This window comes from Rhinichthys klamathensis, unplaced genomic scaffold (genome assembly GCF_029890125.1).
Source record: "Rhinichthys klamathensis goyatoka isolate OS25496 unplaced genomic scaffold, OSU_Roscu_1.1 h1tg000050l_1, whole genome shotgun sequence".
NCBI lineage: Eukaryota > Metazoa > Chordata > Actinopteri > Cypriniformes > Leuciscidae > Rhinichthys > Rhinichthys klamathensis.
The window spans coordinates 3,828,204-3,841,895 of record NW_026606596.1 but is presented as its reverse complement, the minus strand read 5'-3'; the positions used below and the strand labels follow the sequence as shown (position 1 = coordinate 3,841,895).

At 38.3% G+C, this 13,692-nt stretch overlaps 1 protein-coding gene across 1 annotated transcript; it reads left to right on the top strand.

Annotated features, from left to right (window-relative positions):
• The first annotated feature begins 7,582 nt into the window (after positions 1-7,582).
• slc25a1a (solute carrier family 25 member 1a) lies at positions 7,583-13,547 on the top strand. Its single transcript, XM_056247796.1, has 9 exons — positions 7,583-7,960; positions 8,498-8,605; positions 10,870-10,969; positions 11,050-11,188; positions 11,643-11,727; positions 12,115-12,219; positions 12,296-12,411; positions 12,493-12,566; positions 12,644-13,547. The coding sequence occupies exons 1-9, from the start codon at positions 7,723-7,725 to the stop codon at positions 12,756-12,758; spliced, it is 1,080 nt and encodes a 359-aa protein (XP_056103771.1). The 5' UTR covers positions 7,583-7,722; the 3' UTR covers positions 12,759-13,547.
• Positions 13,548-13,692: the final 145 nt, after the last annotated feature.

The following is a 13,692-nucleotide window of genomic DNA, read 5'->3' as shown; positions in this document are numbered from 1 at the left end:
TTTAGTGGATAAAAGTGTCAAATTTCTTCGTTTAAACATTTGTTATGTTATCTATGTTCTATTGTGAATAAAATATTGGCTCATGTGATTTGAAAATCTTATAGTTTTCATTTTATTCAAATATAAAAAACGTCCCAACTTTTCCGGAATTCGGGTTGTAGAACGTACTTTTTTAGCGGCCGTCAAGTAACTATTTATTCAAAATAAGTACCTACTCAAGAGAGTATGCAATCTCGGATGCAGCCAATCATTATAGGATCCAAGAAGAAGTGGGTAAACACTGATATGATCATAGGACTCCTAGTTTATCCCTGATTGGTGGAATTGGTTGTGTTGTGTTACTCTCCCCATGTTACAACAATACCCTGGCTAAAATCGCATACACATGGGGCCTACCTCATGGGATAGTGAAGTGTCCATCGAATGCACACTTCAGAATCCCGCCGGAAGTAGTAGGCCATCCGGGTACTTTTTGCCAACTCTTTAAGTACTGTGAATTTGGACATACTCATTTTGTCATATACTGTTCTCCGCCTACTAACTAGTAGGGAAGTATGCGATTTCGGATGCAGCCCCCGTCTTCCTATGTTTATTGATTTTAACTTGGCGTCTTAAAATGCGAGGGGCAGTGCGCATGTTTACATAAAACAATTAAAAATCAACGCGAAATGCAAGACAGCACAGTGAAATTAAGAAGAATCGCATGGTCGCGAGACAAGTTTTAAAAGTTCAGCTCATTTGTTTTTCTTATTTTAACTTTGCGTCTTTAAACGTCTGAAATGCAGCAAGAACATGAACACAAAAACGTGTTCTTTGTTAACTGTCCCTAATCCTTCTCTTTCTTTGTGCTGCTTGACAGAGCGTTTCCTGCGAGGAAGGGAGCTGTTGTGTTAGTGAGAGTGTTACACAGGAGAAACCTGAATCCGGTCAGACCCCAAACATTACACAGGCCTTGGCAGCGACTTCTGTACACACACAGAGTATGTCTAAACCTGTCACCGTTACCCAGCTGATAAATGCTTACACTGATAATACGGATAAGGAACATTTAAAAATGCTGAACAGTTTGTCCTTGTGTAAATATTCAAGCCTGAAATGCAAATGATATTTACTCAGGTGGTGATGGGAAACAATGGCCAGTACAGGCCTAATTTACTTTTGGCTATTTTTGGCTATCGGTTGTTTGTTCTGTAGTAAACATAAAACTATAGCTAGAGCTAGTGAAATATTGCTCAAAGATCTTGTTGGCACATGAAGAAGCCTAAGTTAATGAGTGTGCACTTCACTACAGGAGTTGCCCTTGAACTTTGTTGGTACTGCTTGAAATCTCAACCAACTGAAGCCCTCGACATACCTCAGGTACAGTGACAAGCTCATGTTTTTAATGTCTAAATAGGGCATGCTGTTAATAGATTAATTATCTAGTTTGTCAGCCATTTTGACACTAGATAGACTCAGGGGTTAGATTTCATTTGACCTGGCATGCTTTCAGGATCTTGTTGCAACCAACTCAGCTGGTTGTAAATTATGTAGCTGAGAGAGTTAGCTTTGCAAAATATAACGTGTCATTCCCGTATCTGTACTCTAGATGGGGCAGTTCAGTATCAGTTTTGTTTTAGCTGCAGGTGGACAGTGAGGATCTTACACTGCCCCCCAGTGGTGAGCGCTTGAACTACCAGCGAGACCCTAGGCCTCATTTTGGAGTAGCCCACTCCTCTCGCTCTGTATCTTTTCCCCTGTGGGACACTGATAGGCCAAGAGAGTTGAAGAGGGGGGAAGAGGAGGAGGAGGCCATGGATTCTGTCAGCTGTTGTCCTCACTGCCATCTTGGGCTGCCACGTGATACACTGCGCTGGCATGAAGTAAGTAGACACACAGCTGTGTTCAAAATGGAATACTAGTGTACTGCTTACTGTATATACATTGTATACTGCAGACTTTAATATTAAATAAATAGACATATTTTGCAAAACAAATCATAAGTCATATTTATGAGATGAAAAGTCAAAATTCAGACTTTCATAATTATAACATAAGAAGTAAATGCACTAACTGGCCACTTTATTAGGTAAACATTGCTAGTAATCCTTTAAACAATGCTCAATTAGTACTAAGGGGTCCAAAGAGTGGCAAGAGAATATCCTCCACACCACCCCTAGCCTGAACTGTTATACAAGGCAGGATGGATCCATGCTATGTTGTTTACACCAAATTCTGACCCTATACCATCTGAATATCACAGCAAAAACTGAGACTCGTCAGACTATAGGCAATCTTCTATTTTCCAATTTTGAGGAAGATGTGCGAATTGTAGCTTCAGTTTCCTGTTCTCAGCTGACAGGAGTGTCACCCAGTGTGTGTTCTGCTGCTGTAGCCCATCTGCTTCAAGGTTCAATGTGTTGTGTGCTCAGAGATGCCCTTCTACAGACCTCGGCTGCGTTTAAGAGATTGTTGCCTTTCTATCAGCTCAAACCAGTCTGGCCATTCTCCTCTGACCTCTGGCATCAACAAGGCATTTCTGCTCATAGAACTGCCGCTCACTGGATATTTTCTCTTTTTTGGACCATTCTCTGTAAACCCTAGAGATGGATCTGTGTGAAAATCAGTATCAGAGATACTCAGACCAGCCCGTCTGACACCGACAACCATGCCACATTCAAAGTCACTGGTGCTCTTCGTGTGTCCGTCAAAAATTGACAGATTTTTTTTTTTTAATGAAATGATTGCACTATATTTTAGTTCGATAATGTTTTTTATTCAATATTTTGTATTTTTAGGGGATTTTATGGTACTTAATTATATTGTTATTTATTTACTTTTTGAGCATAGACCTGCAAATGAAATTTCCAACTTAAACTCTGGTAAATCTTGAATGCTTTAGAGCACAGACTTAATTTTGATCTCTTTCAAAGATTATTCAAAGGCAGATTATTGCTAAGTGAAAAAAGTTTAAAAAAGTTAACTTAAAAAAAGTTATAGAATTTTACGTTTATTGTTGGGAATAATGCACAAAAATACTATTTTCAATTTTTATATGAAATATATATTTTCAAAAACACGTTTTACTCTAAAACTGCAAAATCAACGCCCTAAACCTAAACAAGTTGTGTTCCAAATTTGAGGTTGATATCTCAAAAAATTAGCTTTCAGTCAGATTTTGTTTTGCCGCATTACCAAAGGTTTTCACTAAAAAACATTTGTCTCCCATTTATTTCCAATGAGGACATTTTTGACACAAGTGACTATTTTTTTTCAGGACCATTTAAAGGGTTAGTTCACCCAAAAATTTATGTCATTAATGACTCACCCTCATGTCGTTCCAAGCCCGTAAGACCTCCGTTCATCTTCGGAACACAGTTTAAGATATTTTAGATTTAGTCCGAGAGTTTTCTGTCCCTCCATTGAAAATGTATTTACGGTATACTGTCCTTGTCCAGAAAGGAAATAAAGACATCATCAAAGTAGTCCATGTGACATCAGTGGGTTAGTTAGAATGTTTTGAAGCACTGAAAATACATTTTGGTCCAAAAATAACAAAAACTACGACTTTATTCAGCATTGTATTGTCTTCCGGTTCTGTTGTCAAGCCGCGTTCAGTGCCGCTGGTGACGTAAGACGCTGCTGACGTGTTATCAGTGCGCCTGAGCTTCGTTTACAGTCTGAGGGAGATGCACGCTGTAAACAAAACAATCTTCGCAAACATGTCTAAGGATTTCGACACTTGCATTTTTTTGCCCAGCCATATTTATTTGAACCCGAATACACGGACGCACCAGATACACGTCAGCAGCGTCTTACGTCATCAGCGTCACTGCGGACTCGTGAACGCGGCTTGACAACAGAACCGGAAGACAATACAATGCTGAATAAAGTCGTAGTTTTTGTTATTTTTGGACCAAAATGTATTTTCAATGCTTTAAAACATTCTAACTAACCCACTGATGTCACATGGACTACTTTGATGATGTCTTTATTTCCTTTCTGGACAAGGACAGTATACCGTACATACATTTTCAATGGAGGGACAGAAAGCTCTCGGACTAAATCTAAAACATCTTAAACTGTGTTCCGAAGATGAACGGAGGTCTTACGGGCTTGGAACGACATGAGGGTGAGTCATTAATAACATAATTTTTGGGTGAACTAACCCTTTAACCTTTTCGAATCATGCCCAAGATTTTTTTTTTTCACATACAGTAGCAAGTGGCAAAACCTTAACCAAGTTTTGTACCATTCCAATGAAGTAAAAATGTTCACCAAAAGAGCACCTTCACCTCTCTTCTCCATTCTTATGCTCATCTTCAGCAGATCGTCTTGACCTACAGTACATGCCTAAATTCATTGAGTTGCTGCCATGTGATTGACTGATTAGATATTTACATTATCGAGCAGTTGAACAGGTGTACCTAATAAAGTGGCCGGTGAGTGTATTATAACCACAAACACTTTTTGTACTTCTGATTTTACTCAGTTTGCTTCAAGTTATTCTTCATTTAGTTGTTTATGATGTGCATCGGTTATTGGACACAGCATAAAAATAGTATGATGCAAATAAAATGTTCACTATTGTGTGATTATATAAGAATTGTACATTCTATTGACTTTGCTCGCACTGTTGTTTGATTTCTGTCTTTTTGTGCAGGTAAAATGTCTGTTGTTTGATGAGCAGAAAAACAGTTCATCTTAATAAAACTCCAGTAGGCCTATGTCCCTCCGTCTGTTGATGGCTATGAAATAAGCTGTGAAATTGTTGATATTTTTGTTCAATCCTCTTTTACCTAAATCATATTTAGCAATTTTAATATCTTTTTTAGTAATACATTGTAAACAATTTAAGGACAGGACTGTCAGTATTACTGTTCTTTGAGGTCAAAAACGACGGTCAACTGCTTCACTGCTACCAAGTGAAATCCAATTATTTATTTCAGCATTATATTGTATTACATAGCCTACTTTTTCATTTGTCAGCAGTGAGGAAATCGAATCTTTCAAGAGTCATGGATTTCTTGTCTTTACTCTTCACTGCAGTGCTTATTTTAGTCATACTATTATAAGCTTGAAAATATGCTAATGCATTATGTGCAATGTTGTCAAATAGTATTTACTAAGGATGTATGTCAAAAATATACATATTACATATACATTAAAACTGTATGCACTGTATAGACCTACATTAAAACTGTCAACAATGTTAAGAGTCTAAAACAATTTGTTTGAATTTTTATTTAATAATGTTTATTTATTAATACTTAAAAACAGGTCTTGGGGAGGACTTATTGGACCAGATGTCACTGTTTTATGGAGTCTGGCCAGGCTTGGCTTTCTCAGTTAAGTCATCTTTATTTCAGGAGCGGTAAACTGATAATGGATTCCATAATCAATGCAGCCTGATTAGATATCAGTGTCTGTTGTGAGTTGTTGAGGCTGGAGAAGTTCGTATTCACTGAACTAAATGTATTTAAATATTTATATAGATTAGAGTTCATATCTCAAGCACAAACCTCATGTTTCAGGTGCTATCTGAGGCAGCCAAAACCTGGGTGACTCAAAGTTGCCTCAAGCTAAGAGTTCACACTTGGAGAGAATTGTCAACATGGTTGAGTCTAGCAACATTCTGAAGCCAGAAGTGTCTTATTGGCTTATATGAGGCAAAACAAGAATAACAGCCAAAATTAATTTAATTCAAGACAGGACAGGACAACTCAGTTTCACATATAAACAAGCCTGCTTTGTATTATGTTACTATTAGCATTTTAAAACCAAGTAACATAAATTGATTTGAAAAGCCATATTTTCTTGGTTTCTTCAAGCGTCTTGGAGACATTGCCACAGTTCTTCTGGATTTAGTCTGTCTCAGTTTTTCTGTTTCTTCATGTAATCCTAGATGGACTATGATGGTTGGATAGATTGATATATAGATAGATGGATGGATGAAACAAACAAACATTCAGTGACAGGAATAACACTAGAGAAAGTATAGGTTTTCTGTGAAAAATCCAAACCAACTATCTAGATCAATTGTACAGAGCAGTAAACTTCAATGGAGTCAAAGTGAATAATACCTAGAGGTATGTTGTTTGAATACATTTAGGTGCAAGTTAGATAAACAGGAAAACGAAGAGCAGTTAGAGGAAGGTCTCAAAAAGTACCGTCAAATAATTTGATTCTGAGCTCAAAAGGTCCAGCAGCCTCAGCGAGGGTGCAACAGTAATGTCTCACTGAATCGTGTGTGAAACATTTTAAGATAACGGAAATTGTTTGGGTACATGTGTTATTCAAAGTTTAATTGAATAACTACCCACATGCAAACAGTCTGAAGAAAATCATATAGGAGTTTTAAATTGCTTGACTTAACAAATACAATTCAAGCCACCTGTTCAGTTCTCTTCTCCATCGCAATTTAAGCTCCGCTTCAGTTGATAAAATATAGTAGAAATATGTCCTTTCACTTGGAGCGACAGAGCAAAACCCGCCTCCATCATTGTCACCCTGGAGCTCTTATCTCCAGTCCTGGTCCTGTCTCTCAATAGGAATGTGTGGCCATGAGGTGGGGTGAAAAATTGGGAAATTGCTGGCAGCATTTGAGGGATACATCTGCGCTTCATCACCGCAACCACATTCATGTAAAAAGTATCCTTGAAGTATCATGTTCTGCATGGAGCAGCTAATACACTACTTTTGTATTAGCTGAATAAACTGTTAGTTTTGCATGTGTGTGCAACAAACATGCAAACAAGCTGAAAATAAAGCTTGCACTCCACATTCACACCGGTTATACCACCACCCAACACAAACACCCACAACATTCACACCCTAACACGAGACCAAACCATGTCAAGTATTATAAGAACCTTGGAGGACCATAAAATGGCTACACATGTACAACAAATGCTCAGTAAATGAGGTGTTTAATTTTCAGAAAATTATAACTAAGCCTTGCTTTCATGAGTTTGCCAATTTCTAGCAAAATAACAAGCAAACAAACAAGCATCAGCATAAAAAAAAACGAATTACATTTTCTTTTTCTAACTAGGCTACTCCGGAATGGGTAACAGGGTGCAATCTTAGCTTAAATAAATCACCACACAATAAGGACTAGCTAGTTGAGACCAAAAGTGGTTTTGTAGTTATTAGTAAATTAATAAACATAGGCCTATTAATAAACACATATTTGTTTGATCATTTGTCTAAGCAATAACTTGGATAATAGGATTGAATGGTCGAGCTTGACGAATGCGGTCAACATTTTAGTACTTAAAATGTGTTATACATTGAATTAATGTAAATTCAACATATTCCATTATTGTTGCATGGTTTTAATACAGGTCAAGTCAAGATCTCTGATACTATGCAAAATGTCCTGTTTGCTACAGTAAACTCAAACATTTTCTGATCAAACATTTATTATTATTATTATATAAAAAAAAACGCTAGAATGTGGGTGTGGATGTAAGGTACAACTGAACCAACTGTTTCGGCTAATACACATTATTAATATGACATAAGATGAGTAGAGTTATAAATTAATCAAATGTTTAAAACGGACCAATGACTGAGCTCGCTGCATGACCTCTATATTAATATTCATGAGCTCCTCGCCGCGCCACGCCTCAGAGTGGTCTTCCTGTGATTGTGTTGTCTTCGTCCTATTGGGCAGACGCATCCTGCGCGTCGTCACACACAGCACAGATTTTCACTTTGCGCGTAAAACATCATTAAATCATGTCGTCTTTGTATAAACCGTTTTCTGTTTCGGAGGGACCGTGCAAAGATGCAATACTGAGACGAGGATGCACATTGCAACAGCATCCTGAAGCTCTGACCCGGATTGCCTCCGCTGGCGGGGGCTCGACGGGCACTTTTACCCCAATTCCCCAAATTTACCCAGGCCAGAGGAATCTAGCGGCCGCTGCAATCGGAGGGAGAAGAATCACCCATCCGTGGAAGGCTATTCTTGCAGGTACATGCGTATTTGTGTTTGTGTTAGAAGCACACAAGCGCTAATGTTTTGGTGAATCACGCGATACCCTATTATGCGCGAGCCCACAACAACAGTCATGCGTGACCACGTTGGCACGTCCCCTTCCATAACCCTTACAGTCTGCCATTACTGTGAAACTCACTCTCAGTTCATGACCTGCATGTCTTTGCTGGGTCAACCGTCAACCAAATGGTAGCTTCCAGAAATTTCATTTGTTTACTAATTTGTTTAAATAGGTTTAGACAGTTAAAACAGAATGCTTTATTAATATAAATATCAACTGAACTACTTAACCATATTCCAACAAAACTAATGTTAGTTTGATTACTTTGTTGCACACATTGGGTTTTAAACAAACAACCAAGTACAACTAAAACAACATGACCTTGTATGAAACTGACTTGTCCTTGATGGAAGTTAAACAACTGTAAGCTTAAACAAATCACAGATTGCCGCTGATGTCACTGAATGCAATTTAGGCACGCTTTATTTACTGATGATATTATTTTTACCCAGGTGGCATTGCAGGAGGCATTGAGATCTGCATCACATTCCCAACGGAGTACGTGAAGACCCAACTACAATTAGATGAAAGAGCTAACCCTCCTCGATACCGGGGCATAGGTGAGGGCAACTGGCATAAAATTAAAAATTACCAATATCTAATTTCTAAAAGCATGCTACTGTGTACATGTTTCTTTTTGTCTTCCTAATGTTTAATCAGAATATCATAACTGGACTTTTCGGTGAAAACAACAGACTTCTCTTTGTGACTTATGCAGGACTTCTCCAATAATGAGTCATTTTTCTCAGATGTACGTCACAATGCAGAAGAAAGATCTGTTGCTACTTTCATTTTATTGCAACTCTGTTTGTCCTGCTTCTGTTACGAGCGACAATGTGGCTGACAATAGGAAATAGAGATATATTGACTAGCATAGTTCATGTTTGTTGGTTGGATTTAGGGCTGGGCGATATATGAAAAATTTTGGTATCTCGATATTGTCAATTTTTACGATATTCGCGATATATATATCACGATATGTTTGCATTTGCTTTTAAATATGGTAATAAAAAAACATAATTTTCTTTTGCCCCCATTAAAAAACAACAAAAACTTTTTAGATAGAACAGCTATTGTTACAAAGTAAATACAAAATGTTTAGTGGAAATTTAAGCGGTTAAAAAAAATCTAAACCAAGTGATCACTCACTGCTTTTTTATTAAATGAACGCATGTAAATGTAACTGAAGTAGAGCAAAACAAGTACAGAGAGTGCATTCTGCAAATGATCTCCCCGGTGTGTTCATTTGGAAAGTAACTGGTTTGCAGACAAGTGGATTTCAGCTCCCAGCCATCAATAAAATGAATGGTAAGGCTGATGTAGGTTTCGCAGGTTCAGATCGTCCATAGATCGCAAAGTATTTACGGCAAGGCAAATTGTATTGGGGGTCGTTTGCCTTTAGCAGCCTTTGGCTATGTGAAACGTGACCAATGTAATTTCTTCCCACTTTTTACTATTTCTCGCAAATGGCACACCGCAAGAGAATGAATCGACCAGCTTTATTTGTTTAGTTGTTTAGTTTAGATTTTTCGGCAGATGAAGAGGCCGAGGCTTGTGATGATGGCTCACGGAGTTTCATGCATTGCCCGTACTGCACTGGATGCTGCTTGAGGTGATGAAAGAGATTAATGGTGTTACCACACTTTGTAGCTATTATCTTCTTGCAGACCCTCCCCCACCTCACGTCTCTTGCGCGGTAATACGTGACAAGATGAAAGGGGGACGTAATATTGGACGTTCGGCGTGTTCTTTGGTAAATTATGCTTGAATTTGAAATATTCGATATTCACGATATTTTCAAATTTTACATCGTCGTCAAAATTATTGCGATATTATCACTAATATTCGATATATCGCCCAGCCCTAGTTGGATTCCAGACGTCGTTCTTTTAGCTGCTAGATGTTGTTGGCATGGTCTTGAGTCTTTCCTCTATATAGATCAACCCTCCATTTTGGACTGCCTGGGTCCAGGAGTTAGTTGGTAGGCTGAAATCTATCAGATCTCTTTTCAGGACATACCTCGTTTTTCATCTACCAGCAGTGCGGGCACCCTTCTTGAGCACACTGTGCAGAACTGCGTGGGGTAATGAATTTTAGGTTGGAGGAAAATGGTTCACTTTTGGTCACTTTGAACTAGGCTCGCTGCGATAGTCTGTGTTACCAGTGTTCAGCCACACAGGTTACATCACTTACCACGGCATCGCCCCCCACTGTTGTTTAGATTTTTTATATAGATTTTTTATTAACAGACACTAGTTAAAAACTGAACAACTGAAACGTCTGCTCAATTCAGCGTGAGCTGAGCGAGAGTCGCAGCACAGATCAGCAGCAGGAGTCAGATTTCATTTATCACTTGATGAGAGTGAGGCGAGCTGACTGACAAGACTTGACGGCGGAAGATTTGGTTTCAAAGCGAAATGTAAAAGCGCCTATTTGCCAATATTTTGGATTTAAACCCAATGTTCATAGGGAACCGGCAAACATTAATGAGGCAATCTTTAAACTTTGCCTGATGAAGGTGGTAGCATCCGGAGGTAACATTTCTAATTTACGAACTCCGAGCTCGGAGCCCTCCCCCCGCACAGCACGCCAAATACGCATTAAACTTTACCCCCTCTAATTGTATGTAAGTGTGAACTCGTGAATTATGTAATCATCACGGACCAATAGTAGCTTTGGCAAACTATACTCCAAATGAACTTCATTTTGGCCTGATATTGTTCGAAATGACATCACAACTGTTCCTCCTTTGAATTAGCTTAATGTATACAGGGGCTTTAACTGAATGTGTAAATAAAATTGTGTAACCTGTATTTTTGCGCAGGTGATTGTGTTAAGCTGACAGTGCAGGATCATGGGTTGAGAGGTCTGTATAGAGGGCTTAGTTCACTGCTTTACGGATCCATCCCGAAATCTGCAGTACGGTAAGAAACATTGGTCTTTACCTGTTTCACCATGAATAGTTTGTCTTTTGCTTACGCTTTTGTTTTTGACATTATGGCAGGTTTGGAACATTCGAGGTTCTTAGTAACCCAATGAGGGACGCCACAGGTCGGCTTGACAATAAAGGAAGTTTACTGTGTGGGCTTGGAGCAGGAATTGCAGAAGCGGTGTTGGTGGTCTGTCCAATGGAGACAGTCAAGGTGGGACTGTAACTAGTTATTTTGGTTATACATTAGGGCTGGAACGACACGTTGACATAATCGATTACGCACTGTTTATGTTCATCCCTAATACCCTATCATGTTTCACACAAAACAAAACTCTAGAGCAGATACTAGCTAGTGGCTAGTATGGCAGCACCATCATATGGTTGGATTCATACAGCAGTTTGTTTTTTTATGAGCATGACAGCCCCATTCTTTAACCAAACTGACACCTGCACATTTTCAGAACTGCATTCTTGACAAACCTGTGCTGAATGAATGGAACCGCACTGGACAACTAGTTGTCTGCCACATCATACTGTATATTGTGAGAACCACAGTGTACTGTATAATCATGATGGATTTACTCTGAAAAGGAGAAATTATTTGCGTTCATACATTCTGATTTCTGTATCTTACTCAATATATCCCCTGTCTGTATTATTTTCAGGTGAAGTTTATTCATGACCAGTGCTCTCTGAGGCCACGCTACCGAGGGTTCTTCCACGGCGTACGGGAAATCATCAGAGATCAAGGTACTTATATTAGACCAGTACAGACGTATGTATTAAGAGACAGGAGGAGATGGACCATTCATAGAAAAATGTTCGTAGAAAAAAAAAATATAAAACTGTAACGATTAACAAAAAAAAAATATATATATATATAAACTATAAAAAATCTATTAAAATATAGTATAAACTAAGTTTTTGAAAAATAAAAAATAAAAAATTCAATAAATCATTTAATAAAAAACAAAATAATCATTTAAAAAAAAAAATGCATAAAATGTAAAATAAAAAGTTTTTGAAAAATATTAACATTTATTCTATATAAAATTAATAGTTTTTGAAAAATCTAACAAAAATCTAATTTTTTTTGTTGAAAAAGTGTCTAATAATACATTTATTCCGTGCTTGTAGGTGTTCGAGGGACATATCAAGGACTGACTGCTACACTTCTGAAGCAGGGTAGCAACCAGGCGATACGCTTTTATGTTATGAACTTGTTGCGCAACTGGTACAAAGGTGAGGATGGGATCCAACAATAATACTCTTAAGTATGGGCGTTTAAGAAAACTGATCATCTTGGCTGTATCTTCAGGTGATGACCCCAGTCGTGACATGCACCCGCTGGTTACAGCGATGTTCGGAGCGACAGCCGGGGCGGCTAGTGTTTTTGGGAACACACCCCTTGATGTGGTGAAGACTCGAATGCAGGTTAGCAGAAGCTTCTCAAATAATTAATTAAAACTACTTTTAAATACCACTTGTTGACATTTTATAATCCATTTGTCTTAGGGTTTGGAGGCTCATCGCTACAAGAGCACCATGGATTGCGCATTCCAGATTTTGAAGAACGAAGGCCCTCAAGCGTATGTTTCCTCATAAATATTATTTCCTTTTAACTTCCTTTTCTTCTTTCTTACACTTTTCTTGCTTTGAATCGCAGGTTCTACAAAGGCACAGTCCCACGATTGGGCCGAGTGTGTCTGGACGTTGCCATTGTCTTTGTTCTCTATGAGGAAGTCGTGAAGCTACTGAACAACGTCTGGAGAACAGACTGAAGATAGACCAGGGTGCAGAACTGATCAAGACAGACTGAACTATCCAAACACAGTTGGCCACGTCAGTCAAGTTTAAAGATCCAGACATGAACCGTGACCTCTGGCCCATAGGATTTAAACCATCCATCTGTGTCTGTATAGTTAAAACCAGGGCCTTAAGCAATGAGAAGGAACCTGTAGCTTACAGTATATTTATTGATGCGCAAAAATATTGATGGATGAAAAGCATATCATCAGTTTGCACTCTTCGGTAAAATCATGCAAGTGTCTTCTCACCACCACCATGCTTTTAAAGAGATTGTCGTGAGACAATCCACTCATGTGGCATGAAAACAAAAAAGCACTACCAAGTACACAGAAATATCAATGTAATGCACATGTTCTTTTGCCCTAGTTTACGTGCACAGTTACACTGGAAATGGTTTAAATGTGCTTTTGTAAGAACTTGTATCTTGATGTTGTCATGCATCTCAAAACCAGTAGAGGCCAAGACATTCCTGTTGATATTAAATTTGCATGCATAAATGGCATCAAGACCAGGATGTTCAAGCTCGAGTACCGAGTCAATAGAACTCATGTTTCGTTTGCGTTTTTTATAAAATGTAAATGGCAGCTTTTTTTTAGTAATTTATTTACAAGCTTTTTCATTAACAAGCATTTCCTCACAAAGGTTGCCTGTTCTGTACTAGTTACGCTATTTTTGTGTTTGTGTCCCATATATAAGCAGTGCTTCTTCAAAACAGATCCTGAATACATCACACAGTTTCAATAAACCGAATAGGTTCAGTTTCCCGTCCTTGTGACCTTATTGAGTAGCCAATATTGATCAATTGATCCAAACTCTTTGAATTCTATCTTAAGGCTCTTAACGTCATATACCTGTTGTGCGATAACAACAAACTGCTTTTGATGCTACAGTTGTTAATTCAAGATA